At 33.1% G+C, this 13,910-nt stretch overlaps 1 protein-coding gene across 1 annotated transcript in view; it reads right to left on the bottom strand.

The window, feature by feature from the left end:
• Positions 1–13,910, bottom strand: part of LOC306865182 (SRC kinase signaling inhibitor 1-like) — a gene marked incomplete at its 3' end in the record, with an annotated part of 46,104 nt that overhangs the window by 23,492 nt on the left and 8,702 nt on the right. The window contains exons 2-3 of the mRNA XM_079409640.1: positions 10,660–10,914; positions 5,270–5,293 (exon numbers count right to left, since the gene is read on the bottom strand). Coding sequence (XP_079265766.1) covers positions 5,270–5,293; positions 10,660–10,851 — 216 coding nt within the window. The 5' untranslated portion in view covers positions 10,852–10,914. The remainder of the gene's footprint in view (positions 1–5,269; positions 5,294–10,659; positions 10,915–13,910) is intronic.

The raw sequence follows: 13,910 nt of genomic DNA, 5'->3' as shown, positions 1-13,910 counted from the left end.
TGCCCCTCCATGCCAAATTCCACGGGTGTTAACAGTCCTGGAATACCATTGTAGTGAGAGATGTAATCAGGAATGTGCTGTAAGTTTCAAACATTTAACTACAAACCAAATAAAATGAACAGTTTGGTAATATATTGCAGTTGGATGCAGAAATCTAGTGAGAAACACAGCATCATTGATTCTGCATGGGCTACAGGTTAATGGCTTCACAATAAGTGTGAATTAACCTCATTTCCCTTTAATAAATACTTTAATTAGCATGACAGCATCAACAGGACAGCGCTCATTGATTGAGAAGTGTGGCCGTGTGTTTATGTGGCCAGAGAGGGAGCTTTGCTATTGACTTGACAACAACAAGAGAGTGTGTACAGTGTATGTATCGTCACTACACACACACACGTGTTATTTTGGTATCCCGAGATATATAGTTTTTGTTCATATTTAGACTTAGTTTTATATAGGCTACTATGTATTCATTTTAATTTGAAAGTTTTAGTGATTGTTGTCACTGTATAAAAAAAAAAGTTGAGCCAACTTAGAATTTTAAGGCAACAAACTTCAGCAGAATTTTGAGTTTTCTCAACTTGTTGTTTTAAGTTTATACAGCAAAAAGTTGAGAATCTCCTACAAAAATAAGTCCAGAGAACTCAAAAATCTGCAAAAAGCTAGTTGCCTTAAAATTTTAAGTTGGCTCAACTTTTTTTTTTTTTTTTTTTTTTTTTTTACAGTGAATTGGTTCAGTCAGTATTGTTTTTATTCAGTATATTTCAGTTTTAGTTATTTTAGTATCAAGATCAATTAAACAACAATGAAAAATGTTGTAGCTGATGTTTTTTTTTATTATATTTTATTTTATTTCAGTTAAAATTGATCTATAACACTTATGGTTTTTAAAAAACTTGTGTTTTTAGTTAATTAGAATAACCCTGACCCTTAATTAGAATAACCCTGTTTTGTTTTTTTGATCTATATATTTTTTATTAATTTGTATTTCAGTTTTAGTTATTTTAGTGTCAAGTTAAACTAAATGACAATGAAAAATGTTGTCGCTGAGAAAATATTTTAAGGCTTTTTTATATTTTATTTTATTTTGATTAAAGTCTATTCTTTTATATTTTTATGTTGTTTTTTTGTTTATTATAATTCAGTTTTTTATAGTTGTTTTGTTTGTTTGTTTGTTATATATATTTTTTTCAGTTTTAGTTATTTTACTACATCACGTTAAACTTGAAAAATGTTGTAAAGTTAAATGAGAAATATTGATTTAGCAATTTGCTGGAATAAATTAAGTTTACTTTATTTATTATTAAAGTAACAAAATTGATTTTCAATTAATTTTAGGTTAACCCTAACACACATAATTGTTATTTTTATTAGTTTTTAATTTCTATGAAGTTTTTATTCATTTTTATTTCAGTTTTAGTTTCAGTTATGTTAATGCATCAAGTTAACCTAAATGAAACTGAGAAATACTGCCTTGGCAACAAGCTGAAATACAATAAAATAAGTTTAAGAGTTTAAATATTTTAAGTTTATTTTATTTCAAGTAACAACCATTTTAAATACATTTTTATGGTTTTAATTTAAGCTTTATTTAACTATAATAACCCTGACACACACAGAGTTCTGTCAAGACAATAAAAAGCGCATCTCATTAAATGGAAATGAAATGTCAATGTCGTTGAGAGTTTTTGAGAGTATGTGCTCCTGACAAAAACGAGATGGCTCTCCAGGTGCACAGTCATCTAGCATCTCTTAACCTGTCATGACTGCCTGCATCTTCCATGAGTCTCCTCTGACTGGAGTGGTTTGTTGTCAGTGATAGCTCCGTGTAGTGTCACTCCTGGGTTCAGTAAGAACGCCTCACACAGACAGTTACAGCTCTGGTGCGTCACACTGATCTGAGTACGCTCTGAGGTCCACGGCTCCACTCTTCCTGGAAACAGAGATTCACACACAGCATCCAGTGGGAAGTCGAGGAACTCAGTCCTTGTAATATTGATCCAGCTGTCATACAGATGCAAAATTCTTCACCTCGGTCAAAGGCTGTTAATCAATTGATCAGAGGAGGAAAATGTTAATCCAGGACTGACATCTTGAGCAATGATGCACAGCACTAGTAGAGACTTGATTTAATAAGATATTTTTAAAGGCATCTCTTATGCTCACCAAGGCTACATTTTTTTTATTTTAAAAATACAGTAAAAACAGTGAAACATTAATACAATTGAAAATAACTGTTTTTATGTTAATATATGCTTAAAATGGAATTTCTTCCTGCATGAAAAAGCTTCAAAACAACAACATTTGTTTGAAACAGAAATCTTTCTAAAATATCTTTACGGTCACACAACTGAATTTGTAAAAAAAAAAGAAATTGTGTACAACCAACAGAAAACAAGACTTGCACCAGTTTTAGATTATATTACATTTGAATTAAATTCAGAATTTTTTTAATTATATTTTAGCTAACGTTTAAGTTCGTGCAAGCTCCACAAAGCAATTCTTTATTTATTTAGCATTATTTATTATTTACTGAGAGCTGAAAAACTTTGTCACGCTCTAATTATCACCCATAATGCTCACGTATAGGCTACTATTCAGGATGAATTACATTTATCCAAACGGACTATTCAGACTATTACACTGTTGCAAAAATGTTTTATTTAAGATATCCTTATTCTAAAATAAACTATTTCTATTCGTGAAAAAAAACAACCTGAAGTAGTATAATGGTTTCCCCAAAATTAAGCAGCGCATTATAGCAACTGTTTTCAACATCAGAAATGTTTCTTGAGCAGCAAATCAGCATATTAGAATGATTTCTGAAGGATCATGTGACACTAAAGACTATAATGATGCTGAAAATTCAGCTTTACATAACAGAAATAAATTACATTTTAAAACCTACTCAAATCTAAATCAGATATTTTAAATTACCTAATAATATTTCCTATTTGTACTGTTTTACTGTGTTTTTGATCAAATAAATGCAGCCTATAAGAGACTTTTTAGAGCATAAGAATATGAAAATATTTTATGGGATTTTTACCTTTAACAGGATTGGACACTTGAGGACAGGAAACTATTTAGAGAAGAGGATTCAGGGATCAACAGTGCAACAGAGCCGACGACCGGAGACACTTAACTCCAGGACGCTTCAGGACAGAACTGTCCCAGCTATAAATGCATTTTTAATCGCCCAGTATGAAGTGTCTAAATGGCAACTAATTATAAATTGCTTAATTTTTCACATAATCTATTCATTATTGATATCCATTATTAATATTCAGACCTAATATATGCATGTGAGAAAATCCAACAGCGATAAAGTACTGTTTCTGTGCATTGGACGGTTCTCTTGTAGTCCAGCGTGCCGCGAGCCCATGGGTACACCTGGGGCCAATTTAACCAAAGCGAGCCGTGCGTTTCCACATGCCAGCTGTCAAAGAGCTTCCAGTCTAGGTTAACCAGACTTTCATTTCCTGTCTTTGTAAATGTCCCCGTTTTACATTGCAAAAAAAAAGAAAAACCTGCACTGCTTACCAAAGCAAATGTGTATTGATTATTTTTAACAACAGAGGACGCTGCAAGATTGGTGGCAATTCAGCCGTGAAGAACTAACTAGAGGGTTGCCAAGTCGACTTTTTTATTGATAGCGATTCTGATAACCAAATTTCCCTGGAACGCAATTGAACTAGTTTTGAGTGGCAGTTGGGCTTGTTTTGTTACGCAGACCTGGCAACCCTGGAGCAGAGCACTATTATCATCAATTATCAAAAGACACGGTTATGGTTTCAAGCTTCAAGGTAATGATATAGTCATGTTAAATTAAAGTAATACTGTTTGTTTGCAGCATATAATATGGGCCGAACATGAATAAATATTCATGAATAAATGACGTGAATAAATAAAAAGTAATAATCAACTAAATGGTTACACTTGCAACATCTACATTTGAAGAAAGCATATACTTTTGAGCTCAAAAATAAGTCTAAAATGCAAATAAACCTAATTAGGGGTAGTATAAATGGTGTTTTTTAAATGGTGTTAATTACAGTTTGTGAAAATGAAAATATGAAATACGTTTCATATGTTTTCATATTTTTGTTTCATGTTTTTGTAAAGTCATCATTTTGTGATATGTTTTGATTAGTGCTGTCAAACAATTAATTGCGATTAATTGCATGCAAATAAAAGTTTACATAATACATATAAAAATTATTAAAACCAGTAAGGGTCAGTAAACATTATAAAATTATTAATAATATTAGGTACTGTATATATGGAAACCACAACAACTAAAAAACAAAAATGTACTGTCAGCATTTTATAATTCATAAAGTAAAGTGAGATTTCAATGATTTTGACCACCAAAATAGAAAATGTTTCTTGTTTTTGTTTCAGAAATCTGATCACCTTATTCTCCACCTGAAAGATGCTTTTTATCCGAAGGTTTATACAGCATTAGAGCAGGCCAGAAGAAAAGCTGAAGGCAAGTTTCTTGCTCAAAAGGATCTCAGTAACACTTCAGATCTCAGGTTTGTCACGTTCAGCTCTCCAGGGAGTTAAAAAAGACGTTTAAGGCCGCGCACAGCTCGACCAAATCAGCCTCGGGATGCTCCGTGGGGTTCTTCAACACCTGTCCTCTCTCTCTCCTGATGCTGTGAAAGGTATCTCAGCTCTGGAGGAGTTCCAGCATTGTCCCTGTGCCAAAGATAGGTGTCCTGAGTGCCCCTAGGGGATACAGACCGGTTGCTCTCACGTCTCACATCTTGAAGACCTGCAGAAGTCCCTCGATGACTCCGATGTCGTAGGCTGCATTTACAATGGAGGTGAGTCATTGCACTGGAACCTTGTGTAGGAGTTTGTCTTGAAGGTGGATTTCCAGGAAATGCATGGAGGCTATAAATAAATTATTCACCTTATAGTTTCCATAATAAATGTTCCTACGGAGCTGCTGGATTATCCCAGCACCTTCAGAATGCATTGTGCGGACTTTAATGTTTAATGTTGCTCCCTGTGAGGCATTGTGCAAAAGCAGCGTTTCACCATTCATACAGTAGACCAGTATCAGCTAATCTATTCATACATTTCATTCATTCAGTGTCACTTTGTGTCATGCATTGTTAGTTTGATTGCACTGTGTGGATGTATTGTGATGTTTTGCATCTGAAGTTTTCCTATAGGATCATTAAAACCACACAGACATGCAAAAACACAGATAAGCATGCATGCACAAACATCTGGAGAGGAAGAGGCATCTTACCTTAAAACTCCAGTAATGTGGCTGCTAAAAGAATAAGAGAGACAGAAGGGAAAGAGTCATGAGTTATGCATGTTTATTTCCACATAGATCAAAATTATTTTGTGGTGAAGTAAATACTACAGAAAAACAAATGTAATTTCTACATTAAATAATTTAGTTAATGCAAGAGTCAATTCAATATTAGTACTCAATTTAAGCTTGTAGAATTTAGCGTTTGAACTTACAAGTATATTTTACTTGGAATTGTTTGTTATTTTTTACAAAGATTGTTTTTTTTGTCAGTGCTATGCTGTTTCAGTAAAGTTTACAAACCGTGACTGAGTGAAATGTACTTGAGTATTTCAGGGTAAACTTAAAATAATTACGTAGAAATTACTCAAACTCTACCTGGCCAAGTTAAACTGACTTATTTCCTTTGCTAATTTTAGATAACTTAGTTAAGTAGATTTTACTTAATTCCGTATTGAAATTTTACTCAAAAAATATGCCTGCAAAAACTTGCAAATTAAAAATTTAGTTGTTTTTAAACATATACTAACATTCAAAAGTTTGGGGGTTAGTATTTTTTTTTTTGTTTGTTTGTTTGTTTGTTTGTTTGTACGAATTCGTATGACTTTGTACAATTTGTCTAAACCCCGGTGACGGGTAGGTTTAGGGGCAGGGTTAGTTGTAGGTCATTCGTACAAATTCATACAAATTGGCAACTTGTGAAATATGTGGAATTTAGAAAAAATCGTATGAATTTGTACGAGTGAGGTCATACGAATCCGTACGAATTAGCCACTTCGTAAAATATGTACGAATTGCCGTGAGATCGGGCTGTTTTTTTTTTTCATACTTTTGTTCAGCTTTTATTTGATCATTAAATTCATCAAAAGTGACAGCAACGACATTTATAATGCTGCAAAAGATATCTATGTCAAATAAATTCAGATCTTTTTATTCATAAAAGAAAACTGAAAAAATGCATCATGGTTTACAAAAAACAGCAAACTGATTTCAACATTGATAATAAATAAAAAATGTTTCTTGAGCAGCACATCGGCATATTTGAATGATTTCTGAAAGTCACGTGACACATATTTAAACAGATCATAAGAGACTTATTTTAAAAAAGTATAACAACACTAAAAATCTGAACAGAAGTTATCTCACCTATGGAAAAAAAAAAATCAGGATAGAACAGAAAAATATGGATATACTTGAACTCTATGGCTAAACACAGCATTTTTGTATGAAGGGTTAGGCTTAGGTTCAGGCTTTCAAGGCACCACAACATCAATTTTCTGATCTAGAAATGTGAGCTTTAGAGATAACCAAGCAAATATTTAATACTTTCAAACACTTATTTATCTATTTATCTAAATTTAATATTTGCAAGTATTTTTACTGTCTTAAATGCCACAATCCATTCAATCAACCATCACACACACATGATTGTAAGATATCATTGGCAGTGATAGGAAGGGCAAATCTCTGCTTCTTAGTAGATATCTTAATAGATTGGATGTTATGTAACCCTTGATACCTCCAGATACTGCCTGAGAGGGCAACATAAGTGCTTCTTTGAGTTCTCATATTGGTGTACCTCAAAACATTTTTGTCCAGACATGTTCAATTGTTCTAATTAAATATTCAAACATGCCTTAAAATGCTGTCTACTGTAGGTAAGTAGCTCACAATGTTTTGAGATGCTATTTAGCTAATCGCTAAGACCAGCAGAAGTGTGTGCGTCAGAGCATAACACTAAAGCCACTTAATTCACACGTCCGAACACACACACATACAGCAGCAGAAGGGCTTTAGTTACAGTAACGTTAGTTCAGTATGTGAGGAGGACCAGAGATGAGATGAAGACCCGACCTGACCTGCATGACAAGCAAACCCACATGCCTCTCATCATACAGTATTGCTGTCTGTCTCTCATTGTTTATGTCTCTCTCACACAGGCATTATACTCTTGTGTGTGTGTGTGTTTCTTACACACACACACACACACACACACACACACACACACTCAGACACTGCGGCAGGCCACACCTGCTTCTATACTTGCATGTCATACAACCACCTACACTGTTGCTATGACGACACAGACATCTATAACATCACTACAATTTAGCATACATTAAATTCAACATGAAATCAAAATTGTCCCTATTCACTTTCGTAAAACGTTGCTGATCTGTGCATAATTCATCTGTGCACGCTATTCTAGATTGCCACAAAATATTAATAATAGTATTTATTATTATTATTATTATTATTATTATGTAACAAATAAAAATAGAACTGCATATTTAAATTCAATTTGGAACTGTTTGGATCTGTTCATGAACTATAACTGTACAGTAGGTAATCGAAAAGTAAAAAATAAAATAAAATAATGAATATTGTATATTGTTTCTTTTTAAAGTATGTTCAAATACAGAAGTAAAATGCATATGAAAATGCTCAAAAACCTTTTCCACTTTCCTTTAAAACACATTCCTGATTTTTCTGTGAGTGATTCATCAGTGCACATTGTTCTAGATGGAAGAAAATGTCAAAAAGCCTAAAAAAAATAATAACAACAATTATTAAATTAAATTAATTACTAAATTAAATTCTATTAAATTATTTATAAAACAAAATAAATAGTTACATCTATAGTTAATAAAACCAAATAAAATAAAAAATTAAATAAAATCATAAAATGGATGGAAAGATGTCGCTTGCAAAAATCATGTTGAATACTCGTTTTCATTCTGAAGTATTTCAAAATACAGAAGTAAAATGGTACAGTATGTGAATGGTCATGCTTTCAGGTTGAGAGCATCCATATCTTCAGTCCCACCATGATACATGTTGTTCACACACACACACACACACACACACACACACACACTATTTGCACCTGATTACATCCTGAATCATACCATCAAGCTGTCAGTCTCTCGCTCAGTCTCTCTCTCTGCCTGCTCACTGTGGATTTCTCATGTCCTCACAGACTGATGAAGGTATGAGACCATCACTAATTAATCAGCTCGATCGTCGGCCGACTTTCTCCTTCTAGTTCTCCTCTCCTCATCTGCTGTTTCTCCATCTATGGACTGTAATAACTTCCTTATTTCGTCTCTCTCTCAGTATCCTGAAGCTAACAGCTGACATGAAATCACAATGGACCCCATTTACTTCAACACACACTCCTGGTCTCATTGTGAACGTCACGATTCAGTGCACATTTTCCAACAGAAACCTCTCACCATAATTGCCTGTGAAACAAGTTCATCTGATGGTTAAATGTTGCTATTAGTCAGTTTTATTTTACTGTTGTAGGTGATGCAGGCTTTCTGAAATCTTGCCAATATTAATACAGTAATTTAACACCTGTTAACATTAAATGCAAAAAGCAATAAAACCAAATAACAGCAGATTTTAAGATCATTACCATTGGGATACGTGGAGATGCTCTGGAGGGTGAACTTGACCTTCAGCCTCCACGTCCCGGTCTAAAATCCTCAAAAGTGTGGTTTTTGAGGAGGAGAACAAACCCCCAGAATCCACTGCAAACTCACATTCGGATTCATAATGTTCACATTGCAAGATCCAATCAGCTCGCAAAGAACAAATCCAAGTCCCGCCCTACATTTCCTCCCATTTCACGCACAGATATGTCACTTTATGCAAGTGAAACGCGAACATCTCTGTCCTTCAGCGCTCTTCCTCTCTCTGGGTCTCAGTCCCCTGTATGCCAGCTAGCTATGTGATATCATTGATTTCCCTACATGAGCTCGGTTACCATGGTAACGGTAGACTCCCCTCTCTCTTTCTCATTCCAGTGGTGTTTAGAGACGACGGATGCAACCAGACGGGCAAATACACACAGCAAATACAAGGAAGGATGGAGAGATTCCAAGAGGAAAAAGAAAGAGGGGATTGATCATGAGAGAGTGAGGGATGGCTAAAAGAAAAGAGCAAATGGCTATATGGATTTGCACACAGCTGCAAATATAAGTTACATTTGTTGTTTCCTATAGTGAGAATTTCAGTGATTGTGCATTTGAAAGTTGCACAGTCATGATGTTAGACTGTTGTGGCTGGTTGCCAGGGTGTCGCTATGCGGTTTCCAAGGTATTTTAGAACGTTGTTAATGTTTAACTAAAACTAAAGGTGTGGAAACTTGAAAATCAGCAATTTTTTTCATTTTTTTCACCCTAATGTGAAACTCCTATTGGACCGACAGTTTTGTCCACAAAAATTTTGCCAAATAACGGTAAATGTGACAGAACAGTGAAACTATTAAAAAACATTTTGTTAATTGAAATGAAAAACTAAAACTACGCAAAATTTTTAAACATTGCTTTGGTAACTAATTGTAAGTTTAATTACTAAATTAAATAATGACTGGATTTTGTCTGTGAAATTTCATTGAACATTAACTGGGACCGAACCATAAAATTGAAAGAATTTTGTTTAAAAGAATTTTGTTAATTTAAATAATGCAGAAATAAAATTTAATATAAATATTAGATGATTTTTTTATATATTTCCTTGCAACCAGGTGAAATAATTACTAACAAAAACTGAAATGAAAATTAAATTTTAAAATATACAAACATATTTTTACAAATAATACAACTGACAAAAAGCACATACACTTATTAAAATTAAACTAAAACTGAAAATATAAAATTGAAAGCTAATTAAAAAATATTAATAACAATTTAAATAGTATATAAATAATATTAAAGTAACAGGTTAACGGACGGACGGACGGACGGACGGACGGACGGACAGACAGACAGACAGACAGACAGACAGACAGACAGATAGACAGATAGACAGATAGACAGATAGACAGATAGATAGATAGATAGATAGATAGATAGATAGATAGATAGATAGATAGATAGATAGATAGATAGATAGATTTTTACAAGAAAATTCTATTTTGGTTTTTTGGTTTTTCTACTTCAGAGCTGAATGTTTACTAATAATGAGTGAAGATTGTTTCTACACCATTTTTTTCATGTGAATACACACACACACACACACAATATGCGCAATAACAGTAGTGATGGTTGACTTATCAACAGCCACTACTAGAGAAGAATGGAGGAGGAGGATGATGAAAGAGATAATTTGAGGTGGGAGGAAGTATGACAGACAGAAGAGGAGATAGGAACACAAAAAACGGAGAACAAAAACCATGACAAGCAGAAAAACCCTCATCAAAGGCCTTTTCAATATTTAAACATAATAATGTTAGAACATAAATATGGAATAGCATTTTTAGAATATTAATTCTAAGCTGGGTGGAATCGGGACAAAACGGGCCCTGATTCAATCCTGCACCTCCCATACGACCACCAAGGCTCAACAAACACACACAGACAGTCCTGTGTTACCTGCTGCCGTGCACAGTTGGTGTTGACCAGCGTGGCAGCGTGCTGCGGAGGGTATTTGTTTCTCTGGTGCTCCATGTCGCCGCTCTTGTGGAGCTTAGCATAGGCCTCCATGTCGGGGTTGGAGAGGCGGCGCGTGTTGCTGCCCAGAGTGTGATAGCGGCGCTGATATTCGGCATCATCCCCACGCAACATCACAAGCACTTTATCTCGCCAGATTTTCTTCTAGTTCTCCCTCTCTCCTTCTCCCTCACAAACCTGTGGAGAGCAAACAGTGGAAAGCAAAAGGTCAAGAGCTGGATATCTGGTATGCTGGATGAAGCAGTTCCATACTTAACGCTTCGCAAGATTAGGATTAGAGCTTCCCGAGTCAATGTATTGTAAAATATGATGTCTAAAGTGACTGGATGGTATGTTATTTTCAATGTATTTTGCATTAGTGAATGTTTTTATGCTAATATTACTCACAACCCCTTGTGCTACAAATGAGGACTGGTTCTCTGATGTGTTTCCAAGACTAATTTGTGTAATTTGATGTTGTATGTCCTAGTTTCGGTGTACTGGCTTACTGTATAGTTGTAAGTACATGCTTTATCACACACACACACTTTTCATAACTCACGCTTTGCAGAAATAAACTTGGATTTAGAGATGTGTTATTATTGTTAACTAAAATGAAACAATTTTCATTAATTGCAATAAAGCTAAAATAAAATGTAAAAAAATAATTAAATAAAAAATTGCAATAAATTAAATATTAACAACAATATTTTTAATAATAATAGTAGTAATAAATAAATTAGTGCTGGGCACTGGTTAATCATGATTAATTGCATTTATATTCATATAATTTATATTATATATCATTATATTTAATATATAAAAAATTGTCTTATATACATATGCATTTGTGTACATTTATATATACATAATAAATATACACAATACACACACATATATTATGTAAACAAAAATGTTTATTTTGTATGCGATTAATCGTGATTAATCATTGCCCAGCACTAAAATAAATAAATAAATAATAATACATTAATAAATAATTTTACCATCACAGAACTATGTAAATGTACTATCAAAAAAGAGTCAATTAACTTAAAAAAGCGGTGAACACTATTAAAAAAATAAAAAATTAAAAGAAATTGCTTGGCAACTACCTGAAATAAAATAAGTTTAAATTGAAGCACTAAAAATAAATAAATAAATTACCTAAAGCTAAATAAAAATGACAAAAAGCACATTAAATTGCTAAAACTAAAATAAAACTGAAAATATAAAAATAAAAGCCAATTTAAAATATTAATAAATAATATTGTGTACAGACATTTACAGGTACAATCAGACTTTATTAATCAACCAAAACTAAACTGTTTTATAACTTAAGTTTTAGAAAAAAAAAATCTGCTGTGCATCTTGTCATGTAAGTATAGATCATAAATAGAAATTACCTATGGAAAACATGCCAGCATTGCCAATATTGCTATGTTGTTGCCAGGTAAGTGGAGAAACTCCACCCCCAAAAAGTCAAAAGGTTCCATCGTTGAAATTTCGAATATTATAATTACTACATATCCATTCGTGTTGTAGCAGCATCATGTAGCAGCGTTTGAGTAAATCACTAACCTGAAGAAGGAGCAATAATAATATTCCTTCCATTAGTGAATATTATTAATTACAGCTAAAATGATTGAGAAAACCGATCCAGTAATATATGAAGCAACCGTGCAAAGTGACAGTAAAGATGTGACATTCACATACAGCTAAACCCTGATGTCTTCACACAGCAGTGTACGATACTGTCCTATCTCTCAAACCCAACGGGAGGGAAAACTGACGTGTTAAAGGAGGGAAGAGGAAATCAGGGATGTAGATAAGACGGCGAGATGGTGGGACGGAAATTGTGTGATAATGTGATAAATGTTGTACATGATAAAACAGGCAGATTGTCATACCAATGCCTGGCAACCACATGCTGATCGAAGAATTATGATTCGTGTGTGTTTCGCTGGAGGATATATAACACGGTGAGCTCTAGCACATGTCAGCTAACACTAATGCTGTCTGACCTGTCAAACTGAGAAACACAGCCTACAGCCTCTGGACTCGCTCACAATACCACGAGTAAGCTGAGAATGATGTCATGCACACAGAAAATCATTATACACCCGAAGAGAGATGCATTTTGCTCATTTTTGCATTTCATTAACACACACCTAATGTGAGGAACACAGAGCAACAAAATGCATTTATAAATGTAGATTATACATAAATATATTTAATATATAAACATAACATATTTTTCTTAAATACATACATGCATGTGTGTGTATTTATATATAAATAATAAATATACACAGTACACACACACATTTTATGTACACAAAAACTTTTATTCTGGACGCGATTAATCATTGACCAGCACTAAAATAAAGTACTAATTAAATAACTAACCAAATAACAATAAATAAATAAAAAACAAACAACTAAATAATAAAGTAAATAACTAAAAACTAAATTGATTAATTAATTAATGAAAAAGTTAACACTATTAAAAATTTATACATATATGAACTACTAATTAAATAAATAACTGAATAACCAAAAAATACCAAAACTAAAATAAACAAATTAAATAAAACAAATATAAACAAACAACTAAATAAAAAAGAAAATAGCTTAAAACTGACTCGTTAAAACTGTAATTAAACCTTATTAAAACATATTAAATTAATAATAAATACATACATAAAATTACAATAAATAGGCTACTAAATAAATAAAACAAAACAATTTAATAAATAAATAATAAAAAGCTACATAAATAAAAAAATAGATATATTATTAATAAATATTATTAAAATTAAATAAACTACTAAAATACTACCTTCCCTTTATGGCCCAGTTTGCAGCTTAAAAAAAAATTCAATAAAAAAATAAATCTGGTCACAAAAACTGGTGACAAAACAACTCGAAAGAAAAAAGTTTTTTCAAAGGTGTTGTGGAGACTCAACACCCACCGAGGAGCCCAAAATAGAGCCCCAAACTAATAAAGACACCCAAAACAACAAAACCCACAGAAGAGATGGGAGATCAAAGGAAAAAACATTATATTAGCATACCGCTGGGAGGAAATATAGATGGAGAAAGCATTTCAGAGAGCGAGAGGAATGGATTAAGCCACAGAGTCCATCATATGCTGATCTACAAGAGCTTTAAACCTCCTCTACACCAGAGCAGCT

Source organism: Barbus barbus (genome assembly GCF_936440315.1).
Source record: "Barbus barbus genome assembly, chromosome: 46".
NCBI classification, from domain to species: Eukaryota; Metazoa; Chordata; class Actinopteri; order Cypriniformes; family Cyprinidae; genus Barbus; species Barbus barbus.
Note: the sequence above shows the minus strand (reverse complement) of the source record. Positions and strands in the feature narration are given on the sequence as shown.